The 13,606-nt window shown below is 52.9% G+C and overlaps 1 protein-coding gene across 3 annotated transcripts in view; it reads left to right on the top strand.

Moving 5' to 3' along the window:
- Positions 1-13,606, top strand: part of KAZN (kazrin, periplakin interacting protein) — a 462,055-nt gene that overhangs the window by 367,829 nt on the left and 80,620 nt on the right. For 2 of the 3 annotated variants that reach the window (XM_068985854.1, XM_068985855.1), the window contains exon 2: positions 13,332-13,523. In XM_068985854.1, coding sequence (XP_068841955.1) covers positions 13,332-13,523 — 192 coding nt within the window. Of the gene's footprint in view, positions 1-13,331; positions 13,524-13,606 lie in introns of those variants that run through there. The other variant, XM_068985856.1, reaches the window with a different exon arrangement.

Here is a 13,606-nt window from a genome sequence, read left to right as displayed (position 1 = left end):
GAGAAGAGGGAGGCGGGATGGGAGGAGGGAGTCACATATGGGAGGGTGGAGAGGGAGATGGGCAGTGCCGCCCGGTGGCCTCTGCCCCTCTCCTGGATCCGTTCCTTTATAAGCCAAGCCTTGGGGAAGGGAGAAACTTGTGGTGAGAGCGAACGCTGGGGGACCCAGCTGATTTTGCCAAAGTTTGAAAAAAGGCCCAGTTCCAGTTCTGTCCCACTCTTTGACCTGGCATTTATTAATAGTTTGAGAAATATGCACAGCATGGCATTTAGGGCTGGGAGCCTAGTCCAGTTAAGAACATGAGCTTTGCAATCAAACAGACGTGGGATCTGAGTTGGGATCCACCATGCCACCTGGACCAGCCCTGTTACCTTAAACAAGGCTGTCCACCTGTCCTGGTCTCCATCTCTCCACCTCCATTTGCATGTGTGCAAAAAAGGAGAGGATGTAGCACCGTTCCCACTGAGAGAATTGGGTGGTCTGAGGCTCAGGGCCAGGCATAGTCAGCGCCTGAAGGGGACCTAGAGCCCCACGCCAAGGAAGGCTGAGAGGTCAGTGCTCGCAGACCTCACCAGGTGGGAGAAGAGGAGAAAGGCTGATTTGGGCAGGAGAAGTCTGGAAATGGCCTCAAGGCAGAACCTGAAAGTTTGTGCCTTCCAGGATTTCAACCCAGGGGGACTGGTCACTGCTGTCAAAGAAAAGCTAGAATTAAAGTATACGTGGGGGTAGGTTCTCACTGGTTTTGTGGAGGTGAATTCCATTGTCCGTTTTGCTCGTCTGGTTTCTGAAAGACAGTGATATAACTTCGTGTGCTTAGCACATAGAAGGTGGCCTTAGGTTTGTGGGTTGCTGGGCACCCAGAAAGTGGTTCCTGACAGAAGTAGTTTATCAGTAGTTTATCAGAGTTATCTTACAGTTGCAAGGGATAGAAAATGCAACTTACACTGGCTTAAGAATGTATTGGCCCACATAACTGAAAAGTTCAGGAGTAGCTTCTGGCTTCAGGTGTGGTGTGATCCAGGACACGGATATTATCTGGATCCAGTCTTTGTCTTGTTGGTGCTCCCTTCTTGGTGGCAGGATGGCCACCAGCACCTCCAGGCTCCATCCTCTCATCCATCATTAAAAAGAGCATCTCCCAGTCCAGATACCGACTGATTGGACTGACCTATGTCATGTGCTTCCCCTTCTAAACCAAGCACAGTGGCCAGGGCAACTCAGCTCTCTTACTGGTCAGCTTGGGTCTTATCTCCACCTTTGAACCACGTTCCCATGACTCCTGCCCAGCAAGTGGATAGGAATGGGCTCCTTAAGGGCCCCAAGGAGGCCTGGACACCTGGCTTTAGGACAAGGCAATCACTGCTGCTGCAGACCATCAGGGACTCAGCGTTTAGGTGTTAGGAGGGGGGCTCACCTTTCCACCCTCAGACAGATGCTGTATTTGGGCAATGTGTATTCTTTCTGAAGCTAGAATCACCCGCTGAGTGGCTGTTGCAGACCCCCGAGGACTCTGGGGCTCCTGCTGGCTGTCAGGGCTTGGCAGCATCAAGCCACATGCCCAGAAAGTCTGCCAGAGACTGTTCTTTCTGGGCTTCAAGAGCAGTGGACACAGGAAGCAATGATCAGGCCAGGCCGCCTGCAGGCCCATGTTCTGCAGCACAGATCCTCGGGTTTGGTTGTGCCTGAGAACAAGGAAGCTATGTTCTGGAGGTTTGTGATTCCTTCAGTTCCCCCAGGGCATCTCTGCTTTAGAACCTGTGACCATCATCCTTCCAGGGCTGGTGCCTAGCACATGACTGCTGCTGAGTTGGTGCTTGGTGAGGGACGGTCGAAGGCTTCCCCGGTGGCTCAGCTGTATCTGCCTGCAATGCAGGCAGGTCTGAGTTTGATCCCTGGACTGGGAAGATCCCCTGGAGAATGGCATGGCAACCCACCCCAGTATTCTTGCCTGAAAAATTCCAGGGACACAGGAGTCTGGCAGGCTACAGTTCATGGGGTCAAAGAGTCAGACAAACTGAGCAACTTAGCACGCACACACGCATGAGGTACGGTTGAAGGAAGCAAATCCCTTCCCTGGAGAGAATCAGATTCCTGGGGTGCGGAGCTGGATGGGCACAGCTCTTCATGAGAAACAGGGGCTTCCCCCTCTCAAGACTGTGGAAGAGGATTAGCTTGGCAGTCAGGAGCCCGGGATGATGTGGCCGGAAGGTGTGTTTATGCACCAGCAGCTGCACTGAAACAGCTCTGCAGGAAAGACGGATTAAACAGTGCCTCAAAGAAAATACAGTTACTGTGAAATCTGAGCAAAAGACAAAGGCTGCATCATCTGGTACCTGCCAGGCCCACCCCACCCACTTGTAGTAAAAATTACCCAGGTGGTTCTCCCGGGCCCTGGCGCGGCCTTGGGATTAATACTGTTGAGAAGCGGCTGGGAGGGTTTTGAGAATCTCCTCTTGTTTGGTGAGTGCTGTATTGTGTCCCATCACCCCAAAAACTTTAAGCCTCAGGATCATGTAACAGAGACAGAAAGAACACGGAAATCTCTAGCAAAGCATGGTTCCAGCTTTTGTCTGCCTGCCATTTGCCCTGTTCCTGGTTTCTTGGGTCTGTCTCATGTGCAGGGGGCAGGAGGGCAGGGACGGCAGAGTAGGCAAGATGAACAGAGGTGGTCCAAGAGGGCTGTTTTCAGCTCACTATACAAAAACCAGGCAGGAGGGGAGCCCAGGCTGGGTCTGCAAGGACCAATCAAGCAAAAGGAAGTGATTTCAAGTCTCTTCTTAGTCCTGGAGGCCCAGCCCTCAGGCTGCTCTTCCCAGATTTGTCTCTCCACAGACCATTACATTCAAGTCCCACCTGACTCAATGTCCCTGTGGAATTCCAGTAATTTACAGAGCTTTGAGGAACCTTTGAGGCTGAGTCTAGAACCGAGGGCCACATTGCTTCTGTTGCCCCTGCTGACCTGACCGAATCCAGGATTCCTGGCCCTGCTTGGCTGCAGGGTCAGCTTAGCCAAGAGGTTCTGTGACCTCAGGCCTTCCAAGCTCAGGGATGCAAACAGTGGTGTCTATCCAGGAGGGTGTGAGGGCTCCCTGTTAACCACAGCGGGCCCTGAGAGGGAACAGAGGCTTTGCTGGCCTTGGGGAGAGCTTGCAGACTGGCACCTGGACCCAGAGGAGAAGGGGTAGAATATAGCTCAGGGGTGACTGGAAAAGGCTCTGCAGCCAGACTTTCTGAGTTCAACCACATGTTTTCTCCCTGCCTTGGTTTCTTCTGTAAAATGGGAATATCCCCTTGGGTTACTGTGAGGATCAAGAATTAATGGTGTGAGGATTTAGAGGTAGTTTTGGCATGCATTGCATCTGGTCCCATCACTTCATGGGAAATAGATGGGGAAACAGTGTCAGACTTTATTTTTGGGGGCTCCAAAATCACAGCAGTTGGTGACTGCAGCCATGAAATTAAAAGACGCTTACTCTTTGGAAGGAAAGTAATGACCAACCTAGATTGCATATTCAAAAGCAGAGACATTACTTAGCCAACAAAGGTCCGTCTAGTCAAGGCTATGGTTTTTCCAGTGGTCATGTATGGATGTGAGAGTTGGACTGTGAAGAAAGCTGAGCGCCAAAGAAAGAATTGATGCTTTTGAACTGTGGTGTTGGAGAAGACTCTTGAGTGTCCCTTGGACTACAAGGAGATCCAACCAGTCCATTCTAAAGGAGATCAGTCCTGGGTGTTCACTGGAAGGACTCATACTAAAGCTGAAACTCCAGTACTTTGGCCACCTCATGCGAAGAGTTAACTCATTGGAAAAGACTCTGGGAGGGATTGGGAGCAGGAGGAGAAGGGGACGACAGAGGATGAGATGGTTGGATGGCATCACCGACTCAATGGACATGAATTTGAGTAAACTCTGGGAGTTGGTGATGGACAGGGAGGCCTGGCGTGCTGTGATTCATGGGGTTGCAAAGAGTTGGCCACAACTGAGCGACTGAACTGAACTGGCATGCATGAGAGGAGAGACTCACCGTGATGGTGATGATGCTTGAATTCAAGAATAGAGAGACTGCATTGTAGGAATGCAGCTGACCTCTTTCTCGTCATATGCTCCCCCCACTTAAAGGCAGAACACAGGAAGTGCCCTTAGACCACCGGCGAAGACCCTTACCCCCTCTGCCTGGGCAGTGCGTTCTGCCAGCAAACCCCTCTCTGAATCTTTCTTTTCAAGATTCCCCTCTGCAATCAGGCACTGGATTCTTGGGACCTGAATACACGTGATCCTGTTTAGTCTTGGGGCCTGGGAACCCGTCTCTCACGGGGATTTGATATGCATCATTGTGCCTCAGTCTTGACATTTAAACACTCCATGAACAGCCTGATTCCTAATTTTTTTTTAATATTTATTTGTCTGTGCTGGGTCTTAGTTATGGCATGCAGGATCTTTTTAATTGTAGCATGCAGAATCTTCAGTTGCAGCACTCGAACCCTTAGTTGCAGCTTGTGGGAGCTAGTTCCCTGACTAGGGATCCCACCTGGAGCCCCCCTGCATTGGGAGATACAGAGTCTTAGCCACTGGACTACCAGGGAAGTCCCTGATTCCTAATTTTTGGAACAAATCTCATCCTAATGTTCTGACATCACTTCCTGGACCAGATTTGGCAGTGATGAAAATAACGGCAGTCATGGCGGCAGTAGTGCCTTTGAACACTTACAGCCTGCCGGGCGCTGCTGGACCAACCCATTGGCGGGGGGCTCATGAACCCCAGGCTGACCTGGGCTCCATCCCACAGCCCACAGTGTCTCTGAACTCGGGCGGGGTCACTGCAGCCCTGCGTAGGTGCTATGAGGATCCAGTGAGATGAAGCCTGTAGTCCAATGGGTGGCATCCTGCACAGTCAGGGTCTGAGAGCGTGCCAGTGGCATCAGCCCTTGTCTCTGCCAGAGAGGGTGTTTGGACTGGGAGAGAACCGTGGCATCGCTAAGCAGAGCATCGTGCCATCCGGAGTGACCTCCATCCAGCCAGGGCCAGCGGGGCATGGTTCTCAGGGCATCCAGTTTCTCTCCCACAGAGCAGGTGTAGCTCAAGTGAATGGAGGTAGTCCACCGAGCCTGGGGCTAGATTCAAGTTCCCCTTCCGCTGAGCCCTGCTGGAGGTCAGGGGGCTGCTGGGCCCGGTACCTGGGTTGGGGAGGAGGATCTGTAAAAGTCAGTTAATGGAAAACCTGAACTGTGTTACTGCCTCTCTCCCCCCACCCACCCCACCACCACCACCCCCACCCCGGCCTTTCTTTTGGCAGTAGAATTCCCTACAGCAAAGTAAACAGGTCTTAAGGATACAGCTGGAGTTTGGTGAGTTTTGACAGATGTGTGTGTCTGTGGTAGCTTTTCAAGGTGTCCGTCTATGACGAGCAGCCAGGGACTGTCACTCCAGCCTAGGCTCCACTTGGAGCCCCTCTGTGTTCTGGCTTCTGCCCTCCCCCTGCAGACTGGGTGACTGCACCTTCTCTGCCATTTAAGCCACCCCTCCCAGGCTGGGAGGCCCGCAGGTCAGGGCTCTGAGGTCAGTGAGGCCAAGGCCTTTCCTCAGAACGTTGGGGAGATTTGCCCTTTTCTATAATAATGGTCTTGACAAGTGACATGTGACCCCCATTTAGAACCTTCCGGAATGTTTCCACTTAGATGATTGCTTTAATGTTTACCACAGGCTTGGGAGACTGGTCTTGGCTCCATTTTCACATAAACTCAGAGGTCACTTGTCCTAAGGTCAAATAGCCAGGAAGCTGGGGAACTAGGACTGGACCTCAGTGGCTGACCCAGACTTGCCTAGCCCACGTTCGCCTTGCACCATGCTCGGCGCGGGCCTGCCAGGAGCCCAGTGCTGGGCTGGAGCTGGGCGTTGGGTGTCAGCAGGGCCCCTGCTGCCTCTGTGGCCACGTCCTTAAGGAGCTACATGGGGACTGTGCCCCTGGGGAGGGTGGTGCATGGAGTGGTGGCTCTCTGTGACCCCCAGCTCCACATAGGAAACAAGAATGAGCCCATACCTGCTGGCGGGGTGTTGGGGGGGCACCCCTGCCTCGCCTGCCATCTACCAGGGTGAGTGCACAGCAGTGTTGGGTTCCCTCTGTGTCACCCATGGACTCTGTTGCCCTCTCCTCCTGCAAGATGGTATAGTGTGGGCAGGTGCTAGAGCTAGACCGCTGGCTTCTACCCCTGACTCTGCCTTTTACTACGAGTGACATTGGTCAAGTCACCTAAATCCTGTGCCTCAACTTCTCCATCTGTTGAATGGGGTGATCCTACTTCATGAGGTTATTGTGAGAATTCACTAGTATCTGTTAGGTGTGTGACATACTTAAAACAGAGCCTGGAGCACATACTTTGTGCTCTAGAAATGTTAGTAAAGAAGTCATTGTCATTGACACACAGTAATTACAGTATCATTGCTGTTTGGACCGCTGGCTTGGGAAGGACAGACTCACAAACCTCTCAAATGGAGACAGCTCAGAGGACTCTTGGATGGTGCCCTACAGTCAAGGAAAATAAGCTTTTTTTTCCTTTCTCTTCTTCCTCTCTCGTCCCAACTTGATGAGCTCACAAAAATTAAGCCAGAAAAGTACTTGGGGCTCTTCCCTGGGGCCAGGAGTGGTGGTTGGTTCCGGGAAACTGGTAGATCAGCAGGGAAATCAGAGGCTCTCCAGTGCCAGGTGGCCCTGCCCAGCTGGTGCTGCTGCAGGTCTCCACACAGGGGTAGGGCTGAGCTGTGCTCGCCAGGCCCCAGGCTCTCTTCCCTTAGCATCTTTTCTTGCCCTCTGTGCATGTTACCTCCTTGTTACAACATGGCTGCTGCAGTTCTGACCACAAATCTACTTTCCAGGCAAGAAGGCAGGGAGGAGACAAAGCCTTTCTTTCTTTTATTAAAAACAAATTTTGTGGTCACATTGTTGCTTTGCAATGTTGTGTTTATACTGTACAGCAAAGTGAATCAGTTATACAGATACTCCCTCTTTTTTGGATTTCCTTCCCGTTGGTTGTTGTTTAGTCACTAAGTCAAGTCTGGCTCTTGTGAGACCCCATGGACTGTAGACCACCAGACCATCCCAAGCTCCTCGGTCCTTGGGATTCTCCAGGCAAGAATACTGGAGTCTGTTGCCATTTCTTTCTCCAGGGGATCTTCCCAACCCAGTGTTGGAAACTGCCTCCTGCATTGCAGGCAGATTCTTTACCATTGAGCAAAGTCCTTTCTTCTTAAAGGGCAGTCTCAGGGACTATCTCCTATATCTTATTAGCCAGGCTGAGTCACACAGACAATTCTAGCTGCAAGGGAGGCCAGGAAATGGCACTTTTTAAAATGCAGAACACTCACTGCTCTCACAAACAAAAGATGTGCTGGGAGGCACAGGGTCTCCCCAGTTCCCTTTGCCACCTGATAGGTATGCCACACCCCCTTGCCCTTGAGAAGAAGGCCCTGGAGGCTTCCACTGTGTGGCCTGCCTGCTGGTAAGGCCGCCCCTGAGGGCAGCACCATTGGTGACTGGTGGCTTCCTGGAGGAGGGTGGCAGGGGAAGAGCCATCTCCCAGGCAACAGTTACTTCCGGCTTCCTTGGCCAAGAACATTGCTGTGTCTGTGGCTTCTTGGGCACCAGGCCCTTTCACCACCGGGCTTCCCTGGTAGCTTAGACAGTAAAGAATATGCCTGCAATGCAGGAGACCAAGGTTTGACCCCTGGATTGGGAAGATCCCCTGGAGGAGGGCATGGCAACCCACTCCAGTCTCCTTGCCTGGAGAATCTCATGGACAGAGGAGTCTGGTGGACTACAGTCCATGGGGTCAAGAAGAGTTGGACACAACTGAGCGACTAACACACACACACCTTTCACCACCATTCGCCCCCTGCCCTGCGATCCAAGGGTGCGTGGTTGCCCAGTGACAGGCAGAAAGGAACACAGCCGGTCTTTGCTATTTGTGTCCCTCCGCAGAGGCTAGAACAGTTTCTCCAGGAACGTGGCTCCTTCCCCAGCTTTCGGCACAAGGCTCCCTCCTGTCCATGAGTTAGCTGGCTCTACGCCAGATGCCTCACGAACCCCACTTCTTCCCTTCCCTGCTTCGTGTCCCTGGACGAGTGCCGACCCCGGAGCTCCATGCACTGAAGGGGAGACTGTGCTCTTCACATGAGGTGAGCACACCCGAGGAACCGAGTAGGTTGTGACTAATTTACACTTAAGTAGCCATGTGTGTCTCACTGAGCAGGGCAGCCGTGAGCCAGAGCAGGGACCCCTGCCCTGCGAAAGGGAGGAGTATAGCATTCCTCTAGATTCATGAAGAGTGCATTCCTCTAAGGGCACTGATATTAGATGTCAGGTGAGTGTAATCTTCTCGGTTCTGTCTCGTCTCAACAAAAATTTGAAGCGACGTACATAAAGACCTCGGCACATCACAGCTCTTGGACAGACCGTGTTATAGCTCTCTGTTCTGAACAGACCATGTTATAGCTCTTAGACAGATCAGTGTTCCAGCTCCGTGTTACAGCTCAGTTTTATTTAGAAAATAGCAGGAAAACACATCCTCGAGGCGTGAGGGCATGCCGACCCAAAGACGAAGAGGAGAGCGAGCTCCGGCCCTTTGGCTCCTCTCTTTGTGTTCTAAGCTCCTCCCTGGGCCTGCGCTGTGTAAACCGGGCCAGCCAGGGGTGCTGTTTGTTCTACCGAGGTCCTCACGCCGGTCCTCTGACCTTCCTTTGACCTTCCTTTGTTCTATTTTCATGGGCTTTTCCCTTCCTTGTCTTTTAGCCACCACCATTTTGGACTCCAGTTTCCTATTCTAACTACCTAACATTATGAAGGCCCAGAGAGGGACAGTGACTTCCCCTAGGTCACACAGCGAGGTAGCTGACCTTCTGAGGCAGAAACCCAGGTCTTCCAACTCTCACTTCTTCATTGCTCCTGGGGGATGAGTTCACTCCCCTCAGTGCAGAGGGGAAGGGGAGTTGAGGGCACACACAGTCCTCATCGTGCACACGTTTAAGTGTATCACACGTTCCTATCATTCCATTTCACAGGTGAGGCCACTGAGGCCCAGGGAGGGGCGTGCATGCATGCTAAGTCCCTTCAGTTATGTCTGACTCTTTGCTACCCCATGGGCTGAAGTCCACCAAGCTCCTCTGTCCATGGGATTCTCCAGGCAAGAATGCTGGAGTGGGTTGCCATGCTCTCCTCCAGGGGATCATCCCAACCCAGGGATCACACCTGAATCTCGTGCATAGGCAGTCAGGTTCTTTACCACTAGCACCACCTGGGAAGCCCCCAGGGAGGGGAAGTGCCTGCAGATGGTCCCAGAGCCAGTAAATGGGCTTCAGTCTTGTGAGGTTCTCTGATTTCAGTCCCAGAGCTGTCACCCCTCTTTACCCCTGGAAGGGTCCAGGTGGTGCAAGATCTAGTCTAGTGGGGGCAGGGGCAGTTACTAAGCTTGGACAAGCCTCTCTCTTTCTGTGGAGTTGTTTTTCCAGCCTGGTCTCCTGAGACTTGGCTCCGGCAAGAGCCACACCTGGTTCCCGCCCTCCTGCTTGTTCAGAACCTGACTCAAGGGGCAGGGCCTAGGTGTCCGGTATACCTATTAGCAACCTGAGCACAGGGGGGAAAAAAAAAATCCACCTTTGCCACTGTTAGCTCAGGAGAGGGACACGCAGCCCCACCTCACTGTCATCCAAGTAGTGGTGGTGAGAGGGCAGAGAAGGCTGTGCCAGGCTGCTCTATGCCTTCACCTCCTTCCTCCTGGGACATCATCTAGCACAGCCCTTTCTCATGATGACCCCGTTTCATTGTGATGGAAGTAGGGTTGCTGGGTAAAACACAGCACGCCCAGTTACATTTGAATTTCAGATAAACATCGAATCAATTTTCAGCATAAGTATGTCCTGTGTAATAGGACACACTTACATTAAAAATTATTAGTTATCTAAAATTCAAATTTAACTGTGCATCTGGGCTTTTTTGGTTCATTTTGCTTCACTTTGTTTTGTTTTGCTCAATCTGGAAACCACAGAGGGGTGACATGGTCCCCACACAGTGTACATGGCAACTGAGAGCCAGAGAAATCACAACAAGGGTCACAACAAGGCCCTGGTCACAACAAGGCCGTGGGCCTGGATTTGAAGCCAGGTCTCTTGGAATCCTTTGCCGTCTGCATAGATAGCAAACAACCTCAGTGACTTACTCTGGGCGGTTTGAGAAAGCCCTAAAATAAAAGACAGTTCTGGCTTCTACTTGCCTGGTAATGTAAATATAAATGGGATACGTAGCAGTCACTCACACCCTACTGTGAAATAGACATTTGGTGACCGTTGAGTGGGAACAGTCCCTGGCAGCTGTGACTGGGGAGAGTTGATGAAGGAAACTGTCTTGGCCTATTTGGGTTGCTATAACAAAAATACTGGATGGCTTATAAGCCACAGAAATGTCTGTCTCACCGTTCTGGAGGCTGGAAGTCCAAGACCAGGCACTGATAAATTCCATGTCCGGTAAGGACCCTCGTGGTGATTCATAGCCATCTTTTTTTCTGCATCTTCACCTGGTGGACGGGTCACTAAGCCCATTAGGTTCCATCCCATGATGGCTCCACCCTCGTGATCTGATCAATTCTCTTCCCATACTGTCATCACCTGGGGATTAGGTTTCACATGTGATTTTTTTTTTTTTTTTTTTTTTTTGGCTGCACTGAGTCTTTGATGCAGCATGCAAGATCTTCGATCTTTACTTGCCTCCTGCAAACTCTTAGTGGTGGCATACGAACTCTTAGTTTCGGCATGTGAGATCTAGTTCCCCAACCAGGGATAGAACCTGGGCCACCTGCATTAGGAGCGTGGAGTCTTAGCCCCTGGACCACCAGGGAAGTCTCTCACGTACGAATTTTGACCACAAACATTCAGTCTATGACAGAAAGCGAGAATGAAAGTTCTAGAGTCTTGAGTACAGCTGGAGATGGCAAGCCAGGGCTTGGGGCACAGAGTGTGGCTGGGGTTAACGTCTTTTATAGTCTGACCCTGGCCTACCTCTCCTTTCCTCCCGCTCCTCCTCCCCTGTAACCCAGGGAACTCTGGCTTCCCGGCACTTCTCAGGCTGATTCCCTCTGCTCACTGCCCCCGCCCCCTCCCCAGTCTTCCAAGACCTATTTCAAATATTCTGTGCCCCAGGCGGGAAATGCCATGGCTTTGTCTTATAATTACTTGTGTTGCTGCTTCTACATGCAGCAGACTTTTTGAGGCTGAGGGTGTTCCCTTCTTTTTAGACACCAGGCAGTCCTGCAGTATAGACAGCTTGCAAATGTTTGCCTGGAATAAGGGCAGGGGAGGGATCCCCAGTGCAAACTTCCTAGTTTGTAGGTTTGCTAAGAGACTTGGACATTTCCCAGCCTGCACTTGGGTCTGTTCATGTCAGAGCAATCAAGAACTCCTCCGCAGACAGCCTGCACCCCCCCCCCCCCAGGGTGCAGGTTTGGGTTCCTTTAGCCCATCTGGGGTCTGGGAGCACCAGTCTGAGGGTAGGACCTGTCTGTGACATTCACCCAGGGGTCCCCAGTGCCTGCAGGAGCAACTGGCTTGGAGTAGGTGCCCGTGAACTCTTGCTGGATGGATGGATGGGTGGATGGATGGATGGAGGGGATTGTCTGATTGTCACATGTCGTCATACAGTGTTCAGGACACTTGAGACCCCTCAGTGAATGTGGGCCTCCCACATTAATGAGGGGTTTGGGGCGTGTCGTCCAAAGCGCTGTCAGAATTGGACCGTAGGTGGGGCCGTTTTAGGGCTGTTGATGTAACTGTGGGGCTGAGACTGCCCGACAGGGAGGAACCTATGAAGAAGGAAACCCTTCTGGCGGCCCAGAGGCAGGAAGAATCTCACACCTTCAGAACTGAAAGTCCCCCAGGTGGCCTGAGGAAGGCCTCCGATGGGGTGACAAAGCGGCTGATGGGCAGCCAGGGAGGGAGGGTTTAGAGCTCAGAGTGAGGTGCTGCGCCCTGTGTTTCAGGCTGGAGATTGCTGGGGGCTGAGGAGGAGCTGGGTGGCCAAGGAGGCCTCCGCTCCTGTGGGTGGCAGCTGGACCCAGGTGGCCTCAGAGGAGGTAGTTGAGGTGGACCAGGAACAGGGGCTGGAGTTGGTGCCACCTTTCCCCAGGCTTCTGGGGGCGGAGGGACCCCAAGTCCTTGAGGCCTCAGCTCTGCTCCCCCCCAGCCTTCCCCCCACGGGCTTGACTCTGCCTTTGGGTCCAGGATCCCCGAGGAGTGCAGGTTGTGGGACCTTAGAGAACACCGCGCACCTAGGAGGACCCTGGTCCTCCCAGGATCAGGAGCCTGGGAAAACAGCCCCGCTTCACTGGCACTGAGCACTTGCTGTATACACAGAGCCCATCTCCTGGAACAGGCCCCGTGAAAGGAGGGAGCCTCACCACTAACCCCATGAGGGTTAGACCCATTTTACAGAAGGGGCATCTGAGGCTCAGAGGGAGAAGGACTTGCTTGTGACCACACTCATGGTCAGTGAGGTAGCCAGACCAGAGACCCTGGGGCCTCAAGAGCTGTGCTGCAGCTATGCCCTCTGACCCTCACAGGCAAGGACTGTGCCAGCCCCCCTAAGGATGCAAAGAGCTTGGCCTGTGGCAGAGCGAGGTGCCAACCTGCAGGACGGGGTGAGCGTAGTGATGCTTCCAAGACCAGCCGCTCTGGGCCTGCTTCCATGAGCTTCTCAAAACCTCCTTTAATCAGTCTCTAAGTGAGGTGAGCATCTTGCCTGGGTCTGCACTGTCCTGAGTTACTGTTGCGCCGACTGTGCCTAGAGTCAACCAGGTCTGGGTCCAGACCGCACCTCCATTACCTACACAGTTTATGACTCATGGATTTTCTTAGTCTCTCTGCACCTCAACTTCCTAACCTGTGAAATGGGGTGAGATCTCCTGCCTCCAGAGGTTTTGGTAAATGAGGTAAAGCATGTAAAGTGTAGCTGGGTGTGACTGTAATGCTCCCGCCCTCTGCAGGGAGGGAGACCCCGGCCATTGGAGGGATGCTCTAGTTGCAGCCGCAGTGGAGCGCTAGACAGTGCGGAGGGATGCAGGGGTGGGGATCCCACTCAGCGTGCTCTGCAGACTGTGGGTGGGGCCCAGGGCTGGGGCAGAGGCTCTGTGCAAGAAGTTTGTTTTGGGGTTTTCTTTCTGCACACGGTAGGAAAGGTGCTGAGCACAGAGAAAACAGGAAAAGCCAAAGCACCTCCAAACTGTCCCCAGAAAAGTGAGCGAGCACAGCCAGCGCCCCCTGTCCCTTGCTCTAACTACATGCCCTTCTCCCCTAGCGCTCCTGCGGGAGGAAGTGTCCCGGCTCCAGGAGGAAGTCCACCTTCTCCGACAGATGAAGGAGATGTTGATGAAGGACCTGGAGGAGTCGCAAGGTGGCAAGTCCTCTGAGGTCCTCTCGGCCACCGAGCTCAGGGTCCAGCTGGCCCAGAAGGAGCAAGAGCTAGCCAGAGCCAAAGAAGCCTTGCAGGGTGAGTGACAAGTCGGGGACAGCTTCCTCCTCTCCCTCACCTGGAGCTCAGCTGGGGCCACAGGGGGCGCCGCAAGCCAGGGT

The sequence above is a fragment of the Capricornis sumatraensis genome, chromosome 14 (genome assembly GCF_032405125.1).
Source record: "Capricornis sumatraensis isolate serow.1 chromosome 14, serow.2, whole genome shotgun sequence".
NCBI lineage: Eukaryota > Metazoa > Chordata > Mammalia > Artiodactyla > Bovidae > Capricornis > Capricornis sumatraensis.
Note: the sequence above shows the minus strand (reverse complement) of the source record. Positions and strands in the feature narration are given on the sequence as shown.